Source organism: Odontomachus brunneus, unplaced genomic scaffold (genome assembly GCF_010583005.1).
Source record: "Odontomachus brunneus isolate Ranch 3 - 2012 unplaced genomic scaffold, Obru_v1 Obru_scaffold_118, whole genome shotgun sequence".
NCBI classification, from domain to species: domain Eukaryota; kingdom Metazoa; phylum Arthropoda; class Insecta; order Hymenoptera; family Formicidae; genus Odontomachus; species Odontomachus brunneus.
This window is the reverse complement of record NW_022639568.1, coordinates 150,074-175,045: the sequence shown is the minus strand read 5'-3', so window position 1 is coordinate 175,045 and position 24,972 is coordinate 150,074. Positions and strand designations below refer to the sequence as shown.

Genomic DNA, 24,972 nt, shown 5'->3' with positions numbered 1-24,972 from the left:
CCCCCCAAAGTGTTCACTGACCTCTCTGTCGCGACTTACGATCTGTTCTCATAACTCTTTGCTTTTCCACATTTTCAGATCGCTCCTTCGGCGAAAAAGCTCTGGGGCGTAGACGACGGCGGCTCCAAGGACGAAGGGGGTGTGAAAGGCGGTGGGATACTTCACCTGGGCGACCACCAGATGTGGCGGGATTCCACCTGGAGCACGTCAGGTACGATGAAATTCGCGTCGCCTCGGCGACGACGTACACGCGCGCGCGTTCGTCGACCGCGTTGTCGCGTTCAGCGGCATTTCTCGATCGCAGACCGGTCGTCGGCGACGGCAAAATGCGTATGCGCTCGTGTGAAACTCGAGCGCGGCCTCGCTTTCGGATGAGATAATCGAAACCGGAGTCGGATAAACATGAGAGGTAAACAGCTAACGGCCGCGTGTATACCATGACGGCGGCGGCGGCTTGCGTATGCTGAGGCACTGAAAAGCGGCGCTCATAACATTTCCGAGAGCAACATGTGAGCAATGAAGAGCCACGCAATCAGTAATCAAAAGCTGAAACGTAAGAACAACTTGGAATGTCTCTTTGGTACTCTTCTTTAAATCCTTTGTGAAACGTGATTTGCGTTGAAGCGCGTGTCGGCTGTCGTTCATTTATCGTTGTTAGTCGTTTTCTTCACACTGCAGATAGTGGTGTCCGTTGGCACTTTCAAGTCTACGATATACATTGATACGAACAGTCATCACTTTCCACTTCCATATTCTTTAGGTACAAAGGAAAAATACCAATTCCTTAATCCTTTACATTCTTATTGTTTTGATCTTTATATACGAATATTTAAATATTCAATAGAATGTATATATTCAATATGTATTCAATATGTGTATGTATATTTAATGGTAAAAGTTTAAATATTCGTATTTGAAGACCACAGCAATAAGAATGTCCAAGATTAGATACGTGTCCGGACATTGATACTTTTATCTTATACTTTGATCTCATTTCTTTACTACTCGTCTTGCCTCCTTTTCGCTTTCCTATCATTTCTGTCACGAAATAAATAAGATATAGTTTTTCTTGTAAAAACAACAGGTAGATTTCAGTAACTTTGATGTCGTGTCACGACAGAATGCTCCCGGAGATATTCTCAGTCTTGGAAACAATCATGAGAAATGAAAATTCGCGAGATATTATTAGCAAAAGTGGAGAAATGGGCGCGTCAAGTTAGTAAATATATTTGTACGTAGTTAACGAGACAATTCAGTTCTATCATATTATGAGTGTATCATAACGACGCAGAAACACATATATAGCATAAGTCATTTGCGTATACAAACCTGACACGTTGGTCCGTGTATATATTTACGTGTCCGTATGTAAGTTACAGTGTCTGATTACTGAAAGTCAGTCAGTCAGTTGTCGCGCGTCACGGAAAGCCCAATGGACTCGCGTCGTACAACAAAAACTCGCTCGTGGAAAATTCCTACGTTGTCTAACGGATCCCCCTTCCTCCATCACGCGAAATATTAACCGCGAGCTGCACTCTTTCGACGTTGTTTTCTCCACAGAAGAGAAAATAATAACGGTTAACAACAATCATCAAATTACGGCATCAGAAATATTCGAGTCACGACGGCGTCGCTTCTTTCGCGTCTCTTCTCCTCCTCTATTTCCTGTTCTTGTCTTTTCCATCCCCTTAATCCTGACCAACCCGGTCATAGTCTTCAAAGCGATCGAGATGCGCCCAGGTACCTGTAGATCTTCGAGAAAGAGAAAAGAAGAGATTCGAAGAAGCGGAGCGATTTCCCCCGTTTCCGAGCGATTGTCAAGGTGTGTTCGTGGTGTGTCTAATATGTACGGGGTGCTCGCGAAACACCTGATTCCTCGCGCGGCGTGTACCGGCTTCGGTTGCGCGCGGTGGTCGCGATCGTGTGTGCGTCACCGCGATGGGTGCAACGCGGCTGTTGCCATGGCGACAGACGCCCGGCATCAGCGGTGGCGGTGGGAGCAACGTCCCAACGCCCAGGGTCGTACCTACTGATCCACCCCGAGCAAGCAAACGGCGTTAGCGAGCACCCCGACCGACAGACCGACAGACAGACCGATCAACCGACTGACCGACCAACTAACCGACCAACCAACCCAACTAGTTAACCAACTAACCAACCGTCTGACCAACCAACCAACCAACTAGCCAACCAACCAACCAACCAACCAACCCCTTGTTCACGTAGGTCGCTCGCGTAGTGGCGTCATATGGAGCCGCATGAAACGGCGGAAAAACTTCTACATCTATATATAGAGGAGAGAGAGCCCAACGGAATTTCGTTCGATAATGCTCATGCCGGCAGCTGCCGCTCGTCGATGGCGGCGAACTGCCGTTTGAACGAATTCCACTTCCGCATAATCGTCCCTCCCTCCGTTTCGACGTGGCTCCAATGTCCCGCAGATGTGTCGACAGACAGGAGTCTTTCTTCTTCAATCGATGTTACCTGGTACCCGGGAACACGCTACCCTCCAAATTGCGATATTCATGAACGAAGTTTGCTGTCATTGATAATAATCATTCGCGATTTTCGTGTAGACACGTGTGTATCGTGTCTTCCAAAAAGCCTTCTCTTGCGAGGGGCTGCTTTTATCGCACGAGGTTAATCATAAATTAAACATGAAATGAAGATCGTAATGTTCCTCCAAACAAGTCGTCACAATAGCTCTGCGAGCGCGCATAATTTCCGTCTTTCGAGGATACGGATCTAAAACAGTTTGGCAATAAAGACTTTTTTGCGGCTTCTGCCGCTTTTTCGCAGTCATATTGAATTATGACGTCAGGAGCGAGAAATCACACGCTGCTTTTTTTTTCTTTTCTCGCCGCTTTACGTCGGAATGAATTAGCTTCATCACGTACTGTCATTTACGTCTGATGGTTCAGGATCGCTCGAAGAATTTCGTTCGTTGGATTAATAAGTAATAGTAAATTGTCATTTATACCATCGCGAGAAACGATGTGCATTTTCGCTCGCAAATATGGAACATGTGTAGATTGAATTATGCACACGTTTATTAAAGTGAAGTGTGACAAAAGGGAGGGAGTTTTCGGTAATTCAACACGACAGTCGTGAATGATGTGGTCGAAATTGACATTTTTCGCTCGTGGTTGAAATTTTCATAGAGTGACGTATAATAAATGAAATATAAGAAAGCGGGCGGCCGGATAATGTTCGTGTAAAAAATGGACGTCAGCGCATAAGAATTGTACGGAATGATTACTTTTTCCGCGACACGAATTCCGTCACGGTGAGAAAGAGGGAGAGAAAAAGAGAGCGAGAGACGACGGTACGTTGTTACACATACTATATATTTGTGTCTATTGATCCTCCCTTGTATTGACTCAGACTTGTTGTCGGGAAAGAGAGAGAGAGAGAGAGGAAGAGAATCGGATACGTCGCACATTCGTGACGTCTTTTCATAGGAAAGAGAATATTATTTCTCACAGACGTGTATACTCGTACTATGACTCGGAATTAATGGGACGAGCGACCGCGAATTACGTTATCTCCGAGTATTGCGGTTCGAATACCATATACAAATATAACAGCGCGCGCGCGTGTGTGTGTGTGTGTGTGTGTATGTATGTATATATATATATATATATATATATATATATATATATATATATATATATATATATATACATGTACTTGTTTCTTTCCAGATCATGCGGTGTCACAGCCAATTTCTATGGGCACTGGTAGACGCGTGGGTGTTGGAACGGGATACCACCATCAGGCATCAGAGGTCGGAACAGTGCTCAGCCCCAGAAGCAGGTTCGTTAACATTTTATAAGACGTCCCTTTTGCCGATTTCGTCGTCGATGTAGATCGTGCATATTCGTTTTCTAATGACTGCAAGACGTTGTAACGCGTGTTGTCCCTCTTGCAGTGAAACAGGTGGTTTGGGAGTTAAGATGGTCGAGTACGTTCTTGGATCGAGTCCCACCACACCAAAAGAATTGGAACCACGAATGGTCTCTCTGAGATTGGTGAGTAATATGCCAGCACACACACTTTCATTAATTGCTTTCTCACAGACGTATCAACGAATTAAAAGTTGCACTTGAATTAAGATATTGCGAAACTTGAGAATATATCCATCTGTCTGTATATAATTGTTTCAGCATGTTATTGCTACGTGCAAAATTTTCCAAACGATGTTCGATTTGCGTGGTGAATCGCAAAACGACGCCCTTGGAAAGCTTTGCATGCCACTGTATATTGCATCGCTGTGTCACTATATCTTGACTTCTTTGCGTGCAGAACACCGATGCGGATAAGAAAGAGAAGGAGAAAGGTTCGGCGAGTCCCTTTGATAATTCAAAGGATGACACTGGACCACAGGGTAACGGATTGGCGTCTCAAAACGGACTGGACGACGACAAAGGATTCAAGTGAGTACTATGAAACTCGTTTCGCCGATTAAGTTACTTAGTGTTAAATAGTATTAAATATTGCACAAAGTGTATGATCGAAGATGTATAATAGGCATACTTCATATATAGATTTTAACGTTTCAAGGCGTAGTTCACTTTCAAGAAAAACTCTCAGTTGTGTCTTAAATATTTTAATATTCAGCATCATATATCTATTATATAAAAAACAGCGTAGATTGTTGTGTTTGTTTCTATTTTCGTGCTCGTTCCAAAGATCTCAAAGATTGCAATTTACAAAACACGATCTGACATTTTCATAAGATAAAATCAGATACAATAAATATAAAATGCATAAGACGAAAATAAAATGTCAAAATATATAAGATGTAACTCTGTTAGAAGATGGCATGATAATGATATTAAACACAGAATTTGTAAGAATGAATGAAAATGCGCGCTATATTTGAGGCAGCCTGTACACCAGATCGGATCGCTATTATTTTGCAAGGTATCCTTAAAAAACAAAAAAGAACAAACAAATATCTCCGATGTATGGCTTGTAATCTTGCAGATTTGCAGTTTGTCATATAATTAAGCAATTGTAGACGCGAACACGATAAAAGACAGCGCGATGAATAACACATGTTACGTGGTTTCTCGGCCGCTTATTATCCCGTATCTGATAACTCTTTCTATATGTTACGTCCACCGTAAAGTAGCACGGCGAAATAGCGTAATAGCGATAGTTGGCCTGCGTGTGCGCTGTCAAGGGCATGCCTACGCGCGGCCGATGACATCGCGTTCTCGCCAGTTTCCTTTCGCGACGACAGTTCTTCCCTCGCTCGAATTTTCGACAACGTCGCGCCATCTGGCGGACCGCGGCGGCCGCACGGTGCGCCAGCGAGCGACGTTACCGACGGCGCGTCGCTCGCCGGCTCAGACGGCGGCCATTCTTCCGCCTGGCAGGTTGGCGCGCGTTTCTTCTGTGCGTTCTCTCCACAGTATAGGCGTTTCGGATGCTTCGCGAGTCAAAGTCAATGGAACATGATCGCGGCGAACGAACACGAGAGCGTGTCACAGGTAATAGAATAGCTATTACGGTTGTTTCTCGCGTCATTATGGTAATGACATCAGGTCATCAGTCGACACCGGTTTCTCTGTCTTCCTCTCTTCGTCGCGGTGAGCGTTGTCCTTTCTCGCGAGATCGGTTACGCAAATCGTCCCGACGACAACTCGCCGATTGCGTCTTGTTACGCGCGTGTTCGCTATTATTATGCAAAACGCGGCACCGTTACGACGATGAGCGGCCAATTGCGTATACACGGAATCCTCGAGCGTGGTCACCTCGATGCCTCTCTTTACGCGTTATTCGCGAGATCGGTTACGTCAATATGGCTGCTCTGATTGCCTTTATCATGTGTTACGTGAGCACGCTTTCCATACGTTTTTCCGTGCACTCTACTTTGTCGACACATTAGAAACAGCCATACACGACGCGAGAGAAAAGGTAAACGCACGTGAATTATTATCGAGAGCTTGGGAGGGATTTTTCTCGTGCGGATCAGGAATTCCGCACATTCGTCACTCGGAATAAGAGGTCCCTGACATTTACGATACCCGTTTATAATCGCGAAGGAAAATCACGTCAGTTTCTTTATATAGAAAATAAAAGTACGATTCCTACGCTTACTCACGTATCGGCTTTGCCGTGGACTTGTAGCCACGGAGTAGCTCGTAGTAATTACAAGACGGATTGACCAAGAGAAATGTTAAACATTCTCGAAATAAGTATAAGACGTTTCTTCGATAAAGACTCGTTACTTATTTATCAGCAAAATTATCAGGGATTGTCATGACAAAGTAATATTATACATTTTTAGATGTACAGATCTAGAACGCTTGTTTCGACATATAAGCCATATTATGGTAATTATGATAATCTATATAAAGAAAAAGAGTGTGATTTTACAGGACGTGCCTTTCTCACATACATTATTCATATCAGGATGCCCATTTACTTTCTTAATATTGCTTGGTACAGAGAAAAAAAACTTGCAAATGCTGGGGGAGATTACGAGAGCTATCAATCAACGTAAGATAACAGTTATATGCGCCAATATTAAATACAAATTTTAAGACAAAATATTAGAAGAATTTATGATAATTCTGCATTCTTAGAAGATCAAGTTAGCATCTTTGTTCCTTCGAATATCTACACGTTTAACTTAATGTTTAATGATTGCGTCACGATACTAATTTTTCATTCTCGTTACAGTCGCACACCCGGTAGCCGTCAGCCTTCACCGGGGGAGGAAGAGTTTCAAAAGAACGCGGCTGCGACATTGGCGGTGAGCGCCGGCGGCGGTGGCGTCGTACTGCTAAAACCCGGCGTGGACGTGGTCGGCAATGAGGAACATTTTATGGCAGCGTTCGCGCCGGCACCACCGCATCATTTGCAGCATCATCAGGCACCGCCGGCTCATCACCTGCAACATCCACACTCGCACGCGGCCGCGCAGCTGTTTGGCGCCCAGGCGCCTCCACCCCCGCAAGGTCCACCGCCGTCGCAACAGCAGCAACAGCAGCAGGGTCCTCCACAACCGCAAGACACTACCACACACTTCGACGTGCAAGTGAGTCTTATTTTCATTCATACACTACTATTCATTGGTCGAAATCCGACTTAAGCGAGGCGTAAAAGTCATAAGCGATCTATCTCGATATCATAAGTCGATTTGAATACGTTTAGAATTCGTTTCTTTTATCTGATATTTTTTGCTATTTCACTGATCTATTCGACATTTTATATTCGTAATATTCACACTTTTGTGCGGAAAAGAGAGAAATAAAGTTTGACGAATGAAAAATAGAGTTTGATGATAAATGAGAGAATTTAAGCTTCTATATGAGGTGTATTTTGCACAACGATAGTGATTACATATCAAATGATATTAGTGGACGAAATAATTTTTTATTAGATTAACAAGTCTACTACATATTGAACAGCAAAAGTACAATAAATAAATTGATTTCCTAAGAAGCATTATTTTCTGGTTTTGTTAGCTTTTTACTAGCTGTATATTTGATTCGATATGTACAATTATTTGCACATGTACAAACGTACACAAACTACACATGTGAATCAATCAGATGTGCACTAATTCAGTAACGAAATACTCTTCAAAAAACATTTTTATGAAATGCGTTAGCATTGTAATAGCGTCAATCACCGGTGACCACAATGGTAATCGACGTGTTAATGTTTCTTGAAATTTATGTGCAAATATGTTTAATTTCAATATCTCTTTATTCTGCTGCAATTTTAACAAATTTCTGTGGGAAAGGAACGTTATTTTTGATCACTAATCAAGAAAATTGTATTTACATTACATTAATATGCTTTTGTCCGTCCGTTTCCTATATTATACATTATAAATTTTATATTATACATTATATTATACGAATTTTATCTCATTATCCATATGTAAATATAATTTATTTATTTGATACACAAAATCCTCGCGCGAGTGAAATATTACTCGGTGGCTTCGTTTATTTAAAGACCACGAAATCAAGATAGATCGTATATGATATTTCGACCAACGGAAACGTTTCGATCCCTATACTTTTGGGTTTGGTTGTCACGCTTTTCGCATACTGATTAAAAAAATGCATGCAATAATTTTTAATATTGAGCACATTTTCATAGAAGTACAAGAGGAAAAACATCCTTATATACACAATTAGAAATATTGCGTGTGATTGTTAAAATTTTCATGTGTTACCTATTTTTGACTGTTATTTCAATATAAAATTAAGATATTGACGATATATTATCATTTTCGTACTGTTTTAATATGTTATATTAATGTCAACTTGATAACTTAGTGTTTTTTGTATTTATTTCATATAGAAATGAAATATTATTTTGACTTCTTTTAACACAATTATATAAAAAACGACATTTCTTAAAGTCACTTTAATATTAACAAGAATTAGAAAGTGCGAGTTATTTTTTTGTACTTATATGAAAATATACTCAATAACAACCTCTTTACAGCAAAATAGGTATGCAGCTAAATGGTTGTGGCTGCGTCTTCAAAGCCTAAAAATATTGTCCCACTTTTACTGCTATAACGTTGTCAAAATATTATGACCACTTTGTGGCAGTTACTGTGCTAGACAAAAATTCTGCGGTTTAAACTATCAATGTTATCGCAACTATTTTAATATTTCACGTGCTATTCGGAGTGGCAGTTGAAATAAAAATAAATAAATAAACGGAGGATATTTTTCATATGTAAATTAATATTCAATGCAAGTTAAATTTTAATTTTTAAATTGAGTCGAAATATTGAAAAAAAAGATATAAATTTTTTTTATTTAACTTGATGAGATTGAAGCTCGGGCTATCCAGAATCTTCGCCTTACTAAACTTGCATTAATTTAGAGATTAATAGATATTAATTATTGCAAATTATTACAATTTATAACGTACATATAAGTGTACTAACGCGGACACAAATTCAGAAGTACACTGTTTAACGAATTGTACACAAATCCTGGGAGTAAAAATTTTAAAATCGCATAAATGAATGCATGGCACCAATTTTGTTGTACTTTTATTATCTGCGCTACCAGCGCTGCGATAGCGCTGTAACAGGTAGTAAAAAAAATAAAAATGCAGCCATAACCATTTGAGCTGCATTAATAGCTGTGACAAAACGTTGTGACAACCATTAAAGAAACTAAAACTATCCGTATCCATTTTAGCTGCATTAGTTGGTATTGCAATAACAAAAGTCTAATCACAGCTATTTTAGCTCTATTAATGGTTGTAAAAGCATCATGACAGCTATAAAGAAAAATCAAAATTAGTTTGTCATTTTGCTTTTTTTAAGTTATCATGTACATGCAAAGAGTAACGTAATTATGACGTGCTGTCAAATTAAGCAAGTACACCCAACTAACACGATACAAGCAATCTATGCTACAGAGAAAAGGATATACTTCTTCATATATTACGTGAGATATGACTGAGTCATTTATTTCGTGACAAACTGACTGGTAACTTTTAGACCTGTATGGCAACGAAAACTCTTCTAAACTTTTGGCCGACGAGTACAATGATATTATCGCGTATTCTCGAAGACATGCTTTTTTTTATTCTGTCTCATAAAGGCTGCCCTCGCATCGATAATAACCTGCGATCTGTGCGCGATTTTGAAGAGAAGACCGGCAGCGGCCTCACGTTTCGTTCGCTGCGGACGAACGTATAAATCACTGAGTGACAGCTCCTCTTGACGTGTCTACTTCGAGTCCTGTTCAGAAAATAGAACAGCAATATATCGGTATACCCGGCGCATTTCTACATTTCCTCGACTATTCAGCCACATCGGCGGAGTAAAAACGCCGACTCGTTTCATATTTTTCCCCGTGGAACACGGCGAAATAGGTATATCGACCCCAAGGAACACGGAAAACTCGCGAAAATTTGATACGCCGAGGAAGCGCGATCGTTCGCCCGGTGAACGAGGCTGCGAATTTTCGTAAGACCCGCGATTGCGACTGCTGACGCAAAGTTTCATATTCTTATCTTGCTGTGAAATGACTTTTGAATTGCTTAAATGGCCCTTTAATTATCGATAACACCCGCGATTATTAGGATCACAGACTATTAGGCGCATTCCCCGCGTTTTGTCTTCTGGACGTTTAATTGCACCACCGACGATAACGTTGATAGGATCGAGGTAAGCCTCGAATTCTGGCGGAAATCTCGGGTCGTGATATCGTCCAGCGCTTTCGTGAAAAAGAGGAGACTGTGCAAAACGAGGCACGCCGCAACGTTGCTCCCACCGTTTTCCCGAGTCTCTTGAAACTTTGAACTCTCCGTTTAGGCCAAAGGAGCTAGGATTCGAATTTCTCTCGGGTATGCTCATCGCGCGCGCGAATGTTCTCGAGTCGACGTAAGGATGAAAGATGCATTTCCCGAAATCGTTACGCGCCTTTCGTAAAGATGTTCTCCGCGCGCTACTGACTTTTTCCCCGATAACGGTGTCGCGTGTGAACGTGCTCGCGGACGTTCTTTTTGAAACATGAAGGGCGTCTAGGAAAGAGAGAGAAAGAGAGAGTGGCTCTCCCTCGGGTCGACAAGAGAGGATCACGAATGAAGTGGACGAGACACATTCGCTCGCGCGTTTTCCCGCCTACGGGAAATGAGCACCCCGGCCGACCATTGTTCTCAAGAAAGAGAAGAAGTTGCGGCGGCAGTTTCCGCGCGAGAACAGCGGAACTCGTGTGTGTATGTGCGACTTGAGCGTAGCCGTGCCGTGTTGACGATGTCGTTCTTGCCTCACCTCGTTGGTCCGTCCGCGAACGACCCTGCTCCACGATGCATTAAAATTTTCCGTCGCATTTTCGCACGCTCGACTTGCCCGCGCTCGATCGACACGGAACTCGCTGCATATCCGAATTAATGTGCAGCAGACGAATTCTTTTTTCTATCTATCCTCGCCTCTCTCTTTTTCCTCGTAGAATCCCCGACTATTAAATCATCGGAAGGAGACGCGAGATGTAACGATCCGAGGAAAAATCCAAGATACGTTCGCATAGATTATGTCGAGATTTACCTTCCGTCGCCTTCGCGGCTCGATGTAATTTCCTTCGATCGAGTGCGCCGCACGGATCTCGAAATTTTCCGACAATTTCACCCCATTTCTCTGTCTACGTATGTACGTACTTCGTCCACCCCGAGCGCGCCTTGTGGTCGATAAAAAAAAAGAAGGAAAAAGCAGGAAAAAGGTCGACCTTCGAGAGAGCCTCTCCTTCCTTCGCTGACGCGTGCAGATTTTCGCAACGCATATCGCGTGATTCTTTTTCTCTCTCTCTCTCTCTCTCTCTGTCTCTCTCTCTCTGCGGCTCTCCCGCCGCACATATAAATATAAAAATAGGACGCGTTATATGCGTGCGTTTTCACGAGCTCACGGGAGCACCTCGTCATTGTCGTCATCATCATCATCATCATCGTCGTCGTCGGCGCGCGGCATTTACACAAGCCTCTAGAGAAGCTTAGAAAGATGTACGCGCACGCGTGTCGGCACGAAAAGTGCGTGCACGCGTGAGACTCGCTTACTTCCGATCGCGTTATTACGCGAGCGCGCTGTGCTCCCCGATGCGCGAAGCGATTCCCAGACCCACCTTCTCTCCAACCCTCTCCTCCGCTGTATTCCACCGCCTCCTCCACCTCCTCTTGCCCCTCGTTCCTTTCTTCGCCCCTTTCCGCCTCTCGTCCGGAGATTTTCTCTCTTCCTCGCGAGCACACGGTTCTTCTCGCGCTCGACGAGAGCGGAAAGGGAAGAGAGAGGGGAAAGTAGGGAAGAGGGGGAGAAGGGAGAGAGAGAAGATTGTAAAGGTGTGTAAACGCGTACACGGATAATGAGAGATAGAAGGAGAGAGAAGAGGAGAAAGATAGAGAGACAACGGGTTGTTGACTCGCTGCCCATTCAGCATAAAGTGCAATGACTTCCTGTCCTGATGAAAATCTGTATCATCGCCCGAAGGTTACAATCTTCTTCGGGAGGGGGTTAGGAGGGAGGGAGTACCAAATCGTGTTCCCGGTTACACAGCGCGCTCCGGCCGCAAATTCTCGCGGATCTCGTGGTAGCGTCGTCGAATGTCATCCGTTCGCGCTCGTTCATTCGCATCGCGTTTCAGGCATCGATTTTGGATTTTCCACGTGACCCGCTTCTCACGTCGTCCTCGCCGGCTTTTTATTTGCCGTCTCTTAGCTTCACCGCTCCTGCCGCCCTTCACGACGTCTTAATCCGTCGTCACCTTCGTCGTCGAGAAGCTCCGGAGAACGCGCGCAAACTCCGATCATGTCGAATGACGATTGCCCACGGTCTGTCGGTAAATCTGAGTACGATTAGAAATGAGAGAAGAGAACGGGGGAGGGAGACACATGATCGCTGTGCGCGATCGCTCCTCTCCTCTCTGTGCGGAGAGATCAAGGGATGACGCTCTTTGAGCATTCTTTACCGGTGGAATCATATGGCTTTCGCAATCTTCAGCGTCTCTTCGTGGGATCCGTGCCAGAACCGGCTGCGATTGACAGGCCGCCGGACACGCGGTTCGGTCGCGCGTCGTCAGGATTGGATTTTGTCGCCGTTAGTTTTCGAGTATCAGACGATTTGAATGCATCGTATATTTTGAAACTCCCGCGATCTCTCTCGATGGACCAGAATATCTCGCGGTTGCGTGTAGATAAGGTGATAAAATAAGTCGTGTCAGGCGTCAGTACTTAATAACGACGCGCATAACTCGTGTTATCGATTTTTGTCACGGATGAATTTTAATTTTAACAAGTTTTGGTCAGATTAATCGCGTAGATCGGTTGGAGGTAAAACTTGTTCAATGGCGAAGTGGTTACTTCCGCGCACGTGTTTGCTTGGACGTTCACCGGAATTAGTTGAAAATCGTATTTTCGGCAGCACGTCGTGCTGCTCGTCGTTCCAACTCGAACGACACGGCGCTGCTGGTCCGTTGGGAGGGATTAGCTGAGCCGAGTAATCGGTCTCGCGTTGTCTCGGATTGTCCGACGACGATACGGCCGAATAGGCCAAGTGCTTGTCACTCATTCGGCGATATTTTTGGCAGCCTTACATAACATAACCGGCTATACTTCCTTGGCTGCGGCTACCGTAAAGTCGCCAGTTTCCTTTTCCCTCGCACCCTCTCTTCCTCGTGTTCTGCCATTTTTCACCACCAGGTGATTCACTCTGGGCGTAAATGCGCTCGGACGAGAAATGTCGCGTTTCGCCTCGTGTCGTCGTCGTTGTACCTCAATTAATCGGCAACTTTTTTTATCCCTGAAAGTCCGAACGCGCCTTTGCGCGGAGAGATTGATAGTCGTGTGTACGGTGCATATTACTCTCTAAATTTCTCGAAGTAAGATTTCACTCGAAATGTAGAGCGACCATCGAGCCACTTGAATTCGCGTGATTTTTCACTTATATAAAATCAACTCTCCACTGCGACTTTTCACTCGTTTCGAGCAAGATTTGCCGGAACAAGAGAGTTAGACTCGACATGAAAAAATTCGAGCGAGATAAAGGCTCAAAAAACACGTATTATTATTTTTTAAAAGCTAACAAGTACACAAATTTGCGTGACATTTTCCGCGTCCTTTCTTCCAACATGTCCGCGAATTAACGCTCGGGGCATCCGCCATCCACCCTCCGTTCGTTCTCCGAATCATCGGGGATGATCGGTGGCGCATCTAAGGATACATCGTTGATGGATTATGTTCCGCGCGGATGGCATATGCGTGCGGTGATTTTTGTCTCGTCGGGGAGACGAGAACTCTTTCGCTCCACTCTCATCCCTTTATATTTCCCAACACTCGGCTCGACGTTGGTCGTCTCTCATCGTCCTGAAAATTTACACAAGCGTCTCCCGCACGTCGAGCTCGTCGACGCGGAAACCGAGGGGGAAGGAAAAGGGTTAAAGGACCGCGTTGTTGCGAGCGAATATCGTCGGAAAAGATTGCAGCCGCGACGATTAAACGCGAGTCTCCTCCTTTCGTTTTGATTGACCGACCATTTCCGTGATAAGAAAATAAATAGGATATCGGCGGCGGCGAGAGAGGAAGAGAATATGTATGTGTGCGGGAGAAGATGCAGAGAGGTACGCGAGGATGAAAAGTCGCGATGGTACCAGGACCGCGAAGCAAATCGGAATTTTATTTTTTATTCGTCCATTGTCTCGTGCCGACGTGAGTGTAGGAAAGCAACTACGATCATTTTTTCCCCGTGAACTCTTTCCTATAAATAATCAAGCGGAGAAGCGCCGAGCGAGCACGGCGAACCGCCGGAGACTTTATTATGACGGTCTTTGTTGACTATATCGAGCCGCCGCGGCGCTTCACACGAGGAATTGTGGAACCGAGCTCGGATGTTCTTGACATATGCTATTTTAGTTGCGCACACACACACACACACATACACCGATGTCGGTCTTACCTCATTATTTTCCACTCTCGCGAATGTAGAAAACGTGCTCAGCGCTCGTTTCGCGAGATTTCCTCGTTTCGAGCGGCGTTACCGCGCGCGAGATACCTGTCGTTACTGGTGATGGCCCCAGATTAATTTTCTCTGTCGACCTAGACAGGAAGTTAGAGTGAGAGAGAGAGAGAGAGAGTTGCCTAAAAGGCGGTCTTCATACGTGAAGCGCCGCGGAGGCGGAAATAGAGGCCGGTAGGTAATTCAGCACGCGGTTCCGCGTTATTTGCATTGAACGTCGTCGCGAAGATCCTCTCGTCGCTGGAGGAACTTCCTTCGCCGGCTCAACCACGCGCGTCTCGATGATAGACGCGACGGATGAAGAAAGGTCAAGGTTGAGCTTTATTGAAATTTATCACTTCGCTACGCGGCGGCACCCTCCGCGCGGAAAATCGACCGATGACTCATCCAGTCGAGAAGTGCCGTGCAAATTTAAAAGTGGGTTTAGGGTCAGAGGTCGTCGTCGTCGTATACGTGCTCGATATGGCTCTGATTAGCTCTTATCTCCTCACCTCGGTGGATGCGTAGGTATCTGCCTGTCTGTCCTCCATTGTGTACGTTCCCGGAATTTTGACGGATATGAGGTGATGCATCATCAAAAAAGGCAAGAAAATTTGCAAAACGCGCGACATCATCTCCCTCTCTCTCTTTTTTTTCTTGCAGCTAAAGGTTTTTCTCCCGTGATCGATCTTTCTTTATCGCCCCCGATTAGTAATACTCATTTATTATAGACAACATTCAATTGCCCGCCTGCTTGCCGATTGACTGCGTGGTCAAGACGAGGCTTGGGGGTGGCGAGAGGGCGAAATGTCGGCGAATCGATAATACGACTCCATTATCGTCACATAACTCGCGCGATGGATGTCGGACGGGAACGTCGCCCCCGCGTGCAGGTTATTAATCAAACGGGAGGATCATTAGTCTCCGAAGAACGCAGCGGGGACAGCGGTGGCTGTGAGTCGTCCTCTCTCCTTCTTTCCTCTTCCTCTACTTCCTCCTCCTTCTCCTCCTCCTCCTCCTCCTCCTCCTCCTCCTCCTCCTCCTCCTCCTCCTCCTCCTCCTCCTCCTCCTCCTCCTCCTCCTCCTCCTCCTCCTCCTCCTCCTCCTCCTCCTCCTCCTCCTCCTCCTCCTCCTCCTCCTCCTCCTCCTCCTCCTCCTCCTCCTCCTCCTCCTCCTCCTCCTCCTCCTCCTCCTCCTCCTCCTCCTCCTCCTCCTCCTCCTCCTCCTCCTCCTCCTCCTCCTCCTCCTCCTCCTCCTCCTCCTCCTCCTCCTCCTCCTCCTCCTCCTCCTCCTCCTCCTCCTCCTCCTCCTCCTCCTCCTCCTCCTCCTCCTCCTCCTCCTCCTCCTCCTCCTCCTCCTCCTCCTCCTCCTCCTCCTCCTCTTTCTCTTCGTACTCTCGTTCCGGATCCTAATTAAAAGCTGGGATCACCCCCGCGGAGTCGAATCTAGGCTAGAGGCCGACTCGAGTCAGCCTCTCCACTTTCATCTCTCCCCCTTTCCGGTTCTTCCTCAACCGCAACCCCTCATCGTGTCCTCCTCTTCGCTCGTCCGTCTGTTTTATTCTTGAAAAGCGCGCGAGCCCTTAACGCGACCGAGAATATTCGATACATTCGCGCTGATTCCTTTCTCTTTTGCGTTATTTGCTTCGACATGTCGTGTCGATATGTCCTTGTCGATTCGTCCGTCACGGCAGAATTAATTAATCAGTGCCGCGGTTCACGCAATTCGGCGAAATTATCTGGTGTCCCGCGCCACGTGCGTTGCGATTACAAGCGGTTTAATTCGTGTTACCTCCGTGAGAAATCGGATTCCGAGGATTTCGTTACGTGCACGTGGTCGACAGGCCGGCCTATCGCAGATTTGCGATGCGACATCCATTTGCAAAATTTCGAATCGCGCGGACGTAGTTTGAACGATGCGAAAGAACCCTCGCAGTGAGGTAACACGAGCTCTTTCTCTATTCCGCACCAATATTTCCTATTTTCTACAAGAATCCTAACGATATCATTAGTTTTGACAGAATATGTATCTTTCTGGGCCATCTTCCAAATGATGAGACGCACATCACTTTGATACTTTGACATATCTTAAATCTACTTATAAATAACTACAATTTTATAAAAAGATTCAAGATCTTGAGTACCGCAAAATGGGGCTAAAATTGGCCGCACTCTTTCGCTCTTAATTTTGCGCGGGCGCATTTCTCTGTCGCTGTCTTCGCGAAATAAATTCGTCTCGAGACGATTTTCTCCGATCCGCTGAAAGGTTATTGATCTCGCGACACTCGCTTAGAGTTCTTATCCACGACAGGGTGAAATTCGTACATTTAACACTCACGAACCGAAGGCTTAAGCGATTGAAGGTGATGGGGTTATCAGGAAGAGGGAGAACGCGAAGTGCGAATATCGGCCGACCGGCTATTCCGCGTTCATATCCTTTTTTCTAAGCACGATTAAAACTCCCGCTGCGTTTCTAGCTAGGACGTTTATTACGCTAACGCCATGGGTGCATATGCACAGGTAGCTCGTTAGGTAGGTAGGTAGATGGGTAGGTAGGTAGGTAGGTAGATGCAGTCAGGGGCACTTTAAGTTGAGCGCGGCCGCCAAGTATATTTATATACGCGAGCGGCGCTCACGTGGAAATTTTTTATTATAATAAAAGACTCTCTCTCTAGAGGGTGGCGGTAGTGGTGGCGGTGAGTGTTGCTGTGTTTCACGTGAGGGTTGGAAGGCGGGTGTAGCCGAGAGAAAGAACGCCGCGAAAGGGAGGCCAGCCGAGAGCGGGCGAGCGAAATGGAGAGAGAGAGAGAGAGAGAGAGAGAAAGGGGGGAGGTAGGAAAGGCACATGGGGCGAAACGAGAGAGAAACAAAGAACGTCCTGGTATATAACACGCGAACTAGCGTGTTCATCCATCCCCTCGGAATGCTACGGGGGTTCTCAACTTTCGAGTAACCGTCGCGTCGGCATGCGCCTTGTCCGGTGTCTAGGATCGTTAGTTCGCGTCTATCGGCGGAAAGGCACGATGGACGACGGCCAGCCGACCCTTCTTAATCGCCGCGCATCGCCATTTGACCGAGTTCTAAAAACGGAAATATTCCGCGGAGGTGAACTCTTGCGACCGCACGCGCGCGTAGCGCTTCGCCGCGGTTTTCCTCCCCTCTTGTTTCCTTTTTAACTTCTTTTAACTCTTTTACGGAGCGCGCGAGTTCGGTAAACATGGAGAGACAGAGGGGTGTATTTCGAATGTATCTCGCGGATAAACGGATCAGCGTTTGATTCAATTGGATGCGTCACTTTCGCGGCTCGGCACTTCGCTATTATTCTCAGTATAATTCACGAATCGCGGGATTTGGAATTAGAACAGGTGGATCTTAACTTTGCAACGGTGCAGCGAAAATAATTCTCCGCTGTCTGCACACGATCGAAATCGCGGCGGTGAAAAATTCGAGAATATCGAGTGAGAAAAAAAAGAATACGAGAAAGCAGTTTGGCACGAGACTCGATATAATTAAAGAGTCGCGTCGTGCGGCAGAATTTTTTTAGATGCGTTCGGTCGAACGGGGAAATCGATGAAGCCCGGATTCGGACGCGCCGAGAGTAGCCTGAATCAATGACCACACCTTGGCGTGTCCATCGTGTGTATCGGGTGGGCGTATCTCCGATGCCGCGGACGTTGCGCGTCGCCTTTCAGAAATCACGGTGTAGTTTAACGTGTCGTCACCCAGTACGCGCGCGCGCGACCTCTCTTTCTCTCTCTCTCTCTCGTTCGTTACCGTATATTTCACCACGGTATATTATTGCAGGTAAACATATTTATGCGTCCTATGTACATTGCCGGCGCGGCGGCGGTACGAAGTCGCCGGCGTGTGAATAATACGGTATAGAGTAGTCGCGACCGATAGGGACCGACCTATCTCGCCAACCCCGTCTTTCTCTCTCGCTCTCACCCCTTTTCCTCTTCCTTTCTCTCTTTCCTTTCGTCCCTCTTTCTCTCTTTCTCATTATGTTTCATCTCGTTTCATCTCGTCTGGCCGTCTCTTCATTTTCTTCCCTTCTTTTTCCCCCCTTTTTTTCTTTCCCGCCGACATCACAACCACCACCGATACTCGGGTTCTTTACCGGGATTGTCGCGAGTCTGGAGGAAAAGCGGGAAAAGTCGGGGAAATTGAAAACGGCCAGAGAATATGCACGAGTGGTGGCGACGGGGGAGGAAAAAATCGCGAGGAACTTGGCGAATTTCTCGCCGCGGCGGTATTATTCGTAATTAAGAAAGGCGCATTTAGAAAAAAAATGGAATAGCGAAGTAAAATAGTTTCCCTTGGCGTGCGCGCGCGCGCGCGCGTGTGTGTGTGTGTGTAAGAAAGAGGGAGAGAGAGTTTTCGTTCTTCTCGAGGTACTTTAAACGTAATTAGGATTTTTGCGATGGTCAACGTGGAAAAGGAGGTTATTCACGGAAGAGAGGAGCATTGAAAGGATCTCTTAACTTGGGACTCGCGTTTCCTCGTCGCACATATGTGCATATTACTATATATAAACGACTCCTCTGTCTGTTGATTTCACCCCCGCGTGTAATTGCCGTCATCGTGTTAATTGTTGCCGTCGCTGCACGGTGTGTCTGTCTCGGCGTTCAAATAAAATACGCCGCGCCCCCGCTTCCCGTCTCTCCCGCTTCCGGTCGTGCGCTATCTATTTCGCGTATCTCATTTTCGCATCTCCTCGTAGCTGTCCCTCTCTTCTCTCTTCCTCTTCGTCCATGCTGCTTCGTCGGTTTTGTTCTCTTTTCTAATTTTCCATCCGCCGTCCATGAGTAGCCTTTGCTTCCCTTTTCATAACGTCATCGTCCTCGCTCGCACGTTCTCTCGCTTCTCGTCCACGGTAGTCTCTCTGTCCATCTTGCGACAATGTTCCGTGTCTTCGTGTACACGAGGCCTTAATAAAGGGAAAGGGAAGAAGATTCCTCGAGACAATAGGCCGTTGGATATGGCCGACGACGATGTATCGACGATGATGAGAGAGAGAGAGAGAGAGAGAAAGATAGAGAGGAGAAGAGAGAATAGAAGAGAAGAAAGGAGAGAAGAGAGAAGACGGAGCCGTGGTTGGCGTCTCGCTCGTTCCCTCTTGGCCTGCTGTCGTTCCGCATCTCTCCTCTCGTCCTTGAGGACTTTCGAAGTTCATCACGATCGATAACATCGTATTATCGAGATTATGGCGCAGTCGACGTGACGCGTCGAAATGGTTGCTCTTAATGCTTCGTGGAATCACGGCGGTTTTATCCGGTTTCACGTGCATTTCGCCGGGATGTCCAACTATCGAAGTCGCGGGGTAGTTAATTTTAAATACGGCAAACCAGCGAATTTGTTAGCCAACTTTTTTAGTTACTCCGCCTCGTTGTGGTGATCCGCGCAAATTACGTGTGGACCGTCGCACACGCGTGCGAGAACTTTAAATGGAGGCATAAATAACGAAGAGGAAGTTTTCGTTATTTATCACTCGATTTTGCTAGGAAGATTGATGCTCGATAAGCCGTTTATTAAGCAGCCGCGCGTGACGTTATTAATAATGACATGAATATACGTCGTATTAAGCAGCGGTGCAAAATACCTCGCGTGTTGAAAGATAAATTCGAAGAAGAATTAGGAATCCTACTTTACATGGAGAAAATATCATATTTTCACTTTTCATATAAATTCTTTTCAATTCTACTATGTTTCTAGTAGTGCAGAAGTGGACTGTTAATAAGATCTTCTCTTTTGCTGCACTGAGAGAAAAATACTTGAAAATTTATTTGTGGGAAATAAAGCTTATTCACAGAGAAATAAACTTTATTTCACAGAAGTAAATTAATTTCACAGACTTTATATCTCATCAATATAAATGTCCAAGTATTTCTTTCTCAGTCTAAGAAACATGGAAAATTTTTTAATATCACATTTCAGTTGCTAAAATATAAATAGCACATACGAAGTAATATCTACCCGTAATATTCTCTCCTGTGTATAGGCGTATATTTCAGTGAAAAAGCTCAAGAGAGAGAGAGAGAGAGAGAGAGAGAGAGAAGAGAGAATAAAAGAGTCTCGCGCTTTCGGCGTCTCCGTGACTCGCTCTCTAATCTCTACGAGGGTGGTCTGAAAAGTTTCCGACCTCAACGTGAAGATAGCAGCACTTGTAAATAAAAGCTAGTGAATTTCGTTGTTCATCTGTTGACAGTTACTCACCGAAGTTTCAGCCATTTTGGACTCGCAGTTGTTATGTAACAGTCGTTTGAGTAAGTTGATGTGAGTGTTTTTGTGAAAATGGACAAAATCGAGTATCGAGCTGTCATTAAATATTTGTTTTTGAAAGGCAATACGCCTACGCAAATCAAAGATGAGTTGGATTCTGTGTATGGGGACTCTGCACCATCATTTACGACAGTGAAATTTTGGGCCGCTGAATTTAAACGTGGCCGTAAGAGCTTGGGAGACGATGAACGTTCAGGACGTCCAAAAACTGCAACTACCGACGAAAACATCGCCAAAGTTCACCAAATGGTGCTAGACGACCGCCGAATTAAAGTGAGAGAGATAGCAGAGGTTATGAACATGTCAAAAGAACGTGTTTGTCGCATATTAAATCAACATTTAGGCATGAGAAAGCTGTCCGCGCGTTGGGTGCCGCGTTTGCTCACGTTAGACCAAAAACGTGTTCGAATGAACATTTCCAACGCTCTGTTGGAGCAGTTTAGGCGCAATAAATCCGAGTTTTGGCGCCGATTAATTACTGTAGATGAAACTTGGATACACCATTATACGCCTGAAACAAAAATACAGTCCAAACAGTGGACTGCAAAGGGGGAACCGGCTCCAAAAAAAGCAAAAACTGTTTTTTCGGCTGGGAAAGTGATGGCGACTGTTTTTTGGGATAGTCATGGAGTTATTTTAATCGATTATCTTCAAAAAGGAAAAACCATTACAGGAGCATACTACGCATCATTACTTGACAAGCTGAAGGCAGAACTTGCGGGAAAACGGCCACATTTGCAGAAAAAGAAAATCCTGTTTCACCAAGACAACGCACCGTCTCACACCTCAGCGGTTGCCATGGCGAAAATCCACGAATTACGGTTTGAACTGCTTGACCATCCACCTTACTCACCAGATCTAGCCCCAAGCGACTTCTTTTTGTTCCCTCATCTAAAAATTGCGCTCGGAGGACAGAGATTTTCGTCAAATGAAGAGGCAATCACCTTCGTGAACAATTATTTTGCAGAGAAAAACGCCGAGTACTATTTCGACGGGTTACAGAGATGGGAGCATCGCTGGGAGAAGTGTGTAGATTTACAAGGAGATTATGTTGAAAAATAAAAAACAATTTTCAGAAAAAATGACTTGTATCTTTGTTAGGTCGGAAACTTTTCAGACCACCCTCGTAGATCCGAGTGAATTTGGTAAAGTTCGCGTAAGAGCGAGACGGACAGCAGCTTCAGTAACGCAGTTCATTGATGAGAGACACGGGCGATCGATTGCGGACTTTTCACCGATTTTCACCGCGCGCGACGCGACGCTCGTTACTATTTTCACCTGCGGGCGAATTGCCGAACAGCGCATTCGATGTCGCATCGTCGTCGTTGCTATCGTCGCCTTCGTCGCCGCGTTATGTACGGCTTTATGTAAGGTTCGGACGTATGCACGCGGGGTTACCAGAAGGGGTTACCCACCAAGGAGGGGAGAAGGGTTTAGTTTCGTCTTCCTTTGAATCTCGCGAAACTCGCTCTCCTTCTTTTTCCCTCCCTCTCGCGGCCGCCCATCCGCCTTTGTTTCACCCTCGTCGCAAGTACGGTGCAGGTAGCCAGGGCGACGACAAGCCTCCGCACCTATAGTTATCTACCTACCTACCTACGGTACATGCTCTCAAAGGCACTTGGGGGAACGAAAGTAACAAGAGGGAACGAGAGAGTACCCCGACGAAGGGCCGAGAGAAAAAGAGCCTCTGTTGGCGAACGCGCGCGTGAGAGTACGCGGGCCTCCGGATAGACAGGCACGTCGTCGTCGTCGTCTGTTGTCAATATTGAAGAACCGGCTTAGAAACGTGCGTGCTACGCATTATTACCGGAAACTGAATTATTGAGCACAATCGCCCGCCGTCTTGATGACCAGACGGACTGAGAACCCGCATCGAAATTTGGATCCTAGCTGCGACTTTAATATTCCATTTAAAGCTCCCGAGTATTCGCATCGTCCATCACTTTTTAATGACGTCAGACGCGAGAGGAAACGCATGGCAAAAATTCTTGTGAAATACGTCGAGATGAAAAGATATATCTACAAAATGACATTTATCGGTTAAATACACCTCTAAGGGAGGTATTCTTTTCTTCTGTACTAACAATCAATAAATCGTCGTAAAATTAATATGACAGAATGATGAGGAAATTAATTTAAAAAAGAAGTTTGCCATAACTATAACAAGATGAACGGGTTAATAAGAGCTAGACACTGTTATATGCGTTTTCTGCCATTTAGAGACTAGTAAGTAGGGCTTTAGTTTGCATGTGTATTAAGCCTGATCTACAATATGCTCTTTGCGTTCTGTTTCTTGTCTTTTGTCTTTCTGACTTAAAGGTTAAAGTGTGAGTCAGAAAGAGAGAAAGAAAAAGGAACAGGAAGCAAATAACATATTGTAGATGAAGCTTTAAACATATATTGATCCTTCAGGAATGCACAGGTATTAGAAAACTCGGACTGAAAGTAGGGCTAAAATTCTGACTCGGGACATCATTCTGCGTGTGTAGATCTAGAGGGCGAAATCTTGGTCGAAATATTGCTTCTCCGACGGAGCATGATCTTACGATTTCCGTGACATTCGATCAACGACATGGGGATATTACGTGCGTCTATGTATGCGTGTATATGTGAGGAACTAAATTAAGATACCGGAAATTGAATTATTAAACGTGGTCGTCGGATGCATCCGCTGATAAAACTTGTAACGTCGAGCTTGGACGACATTCTTCTTTTATTTTGACGATATTACCATTTATTCTCTGATAAATAACTCCTATAATCATTTTTCATGTATTTCCAATATTACACGCGATCAATAATCGAAGTAACAATTGCATACACACATACGCGCGCGCGCGAAATTAAATTTCGTTCGAGCGGCGTGGTCGAAGCGACGACCCGAAGGAAATTCCGTGTTGCGAGGTTTTTTCACCAGTATCAACCGCTTATTCACCCTTGGCCACCATTTTTTTTTTTCTCTCTACTCTGCGCGAAACGAATTATCGCGGTCGAGCGCATAAATTTACGGGTGATCGAGGTGTCCGTACTAGGAATAGGCGTATTAATTTACATGCGGCGTACTCGATCATCTGATCGACGTGCGCGTGTAAACACCGTTTCCTCGCAAGACGCTGATGAGATATTGGCCGTCGCCGGGCCGAGCCTGTTGCGCGCGTCGCGTCCGCAAATAAGTTCGTCTTGACAGCGGTTTTAGATCATACGTATTAAGGTGATTACTCGCGAACGTATCGGGGAAACACGTATGTCACATAACATTTTTCTCCTTTTTCCTTCTGCTCAAACGTCTCGCACGCGGAAGAAGAGAGTGCGAGCGTCGTACCGGTGGATTATCGCCAACGGCGGCGGCTTCGCAGGAAGCACCCAGCCAGCAATAATTGCTCGAGCGATCGTGCAGTTATCCGTTATGCATCTTGCATCCGAGATTGCACCGTGATGTTTTATTAATTCGCGCTAATCGATCGCAATTGTTAAGCTTTGGTTAATAAATAATCGTTAATCGTCGCGTGCATTAACGTCAGAGCGTACAACTGCGGACAGAAAGGTTGCACGTAATTTTTGACGTGATGATTCATCCGTCTTGTCCATGGGAGAAACGAATTTTTCCACTAAACATGATGGAAAGTTCATGAATTTACCCTAAAAAATCATGGGCAATCTTTTTGCCCACGACTGTATAATATAAGGATGGGGTGATAGGATGATAGTATATAGTATGTTGTCTTCACAAAAAGAAAAAGAGTATTGTGACAAACAAATGTTAAATACTTGAGAAAGATTAAATAAAGTGACAAACTGGTTTAATCTCTTCGTTATCTTTTGTTGACGTTGGAAATTCTTATAGAATTTGGAAACTCAAAATAGGTGGCACAGAAGGAGCTGTACGGAGAAAGTAATACTTGAACATTTATTTGAAGGATATAAAGTTTAATTATGTAAAACAAAATTTGCTTCTGTGAAATCAACTTTCATCCCATTCTCTGGTAAATTTTCACGAATTTTTCTTAAGGCTCCTAGCCCCTTGCATTGTTTATCTCTTTTCAATGACGTCAGAAGCGAGAAAAGGCATGCCAAAAATACTTGCGAAATACATTGAAATAAAAATATATCCATAAAGTAACACTTGCAATCGATTAAATAAATCGATTAAATAAATTTGTAAAATATTCCGTGCACTTCCCTTTTGCTCTAACAATCAATAATTTATTATAAATT

General features: G+C 45.0%; 1 protein-coding gene across 12 annotated transcripts in view; it reads left to right on the top strand.

Moving 5' to 3' along the window:
- The window catches only part of LOC116849557 (maternal protein pumilio-like), a 115,080-nt gene that overhangs the window by 20,504 nt on the left and 69,604 nt on the right, over positions 1-24,972 (top strand). For 9 of the 12 annotated variants that reach the window (XM_032826820.1, XM_032826823.1, XM_032826818.1 and 6 more), the window contains 5 exons: positions 79-211; positions 3,705-3,816; positions 3,932-4,031; positions 4,306-4,436; positions 6,694-7,051. In XM_032826820.1, the coding sequence (XP_032682711.1) occupies positions 79-211; positions 3,705-3,816; positions 3,932-4,031; positions 4,306-4,436; positions 6,694-7,051 (834 nt within the window). Of the gene's footprint in view, positions 1-78; positions 212-501; positions 554-992; positions 1,823-2,919; positions 3,326-3,704; positions 3,817-3,931; positions 4,032-4,305; positions 4,437-6,693; positions 7,052-24,972 lie in introns of those variants that run through there. The other 3 variants (XM_032826827.1, XM_032826828.1, XM_032826829.1) reach the window with 3 other exon arrangements.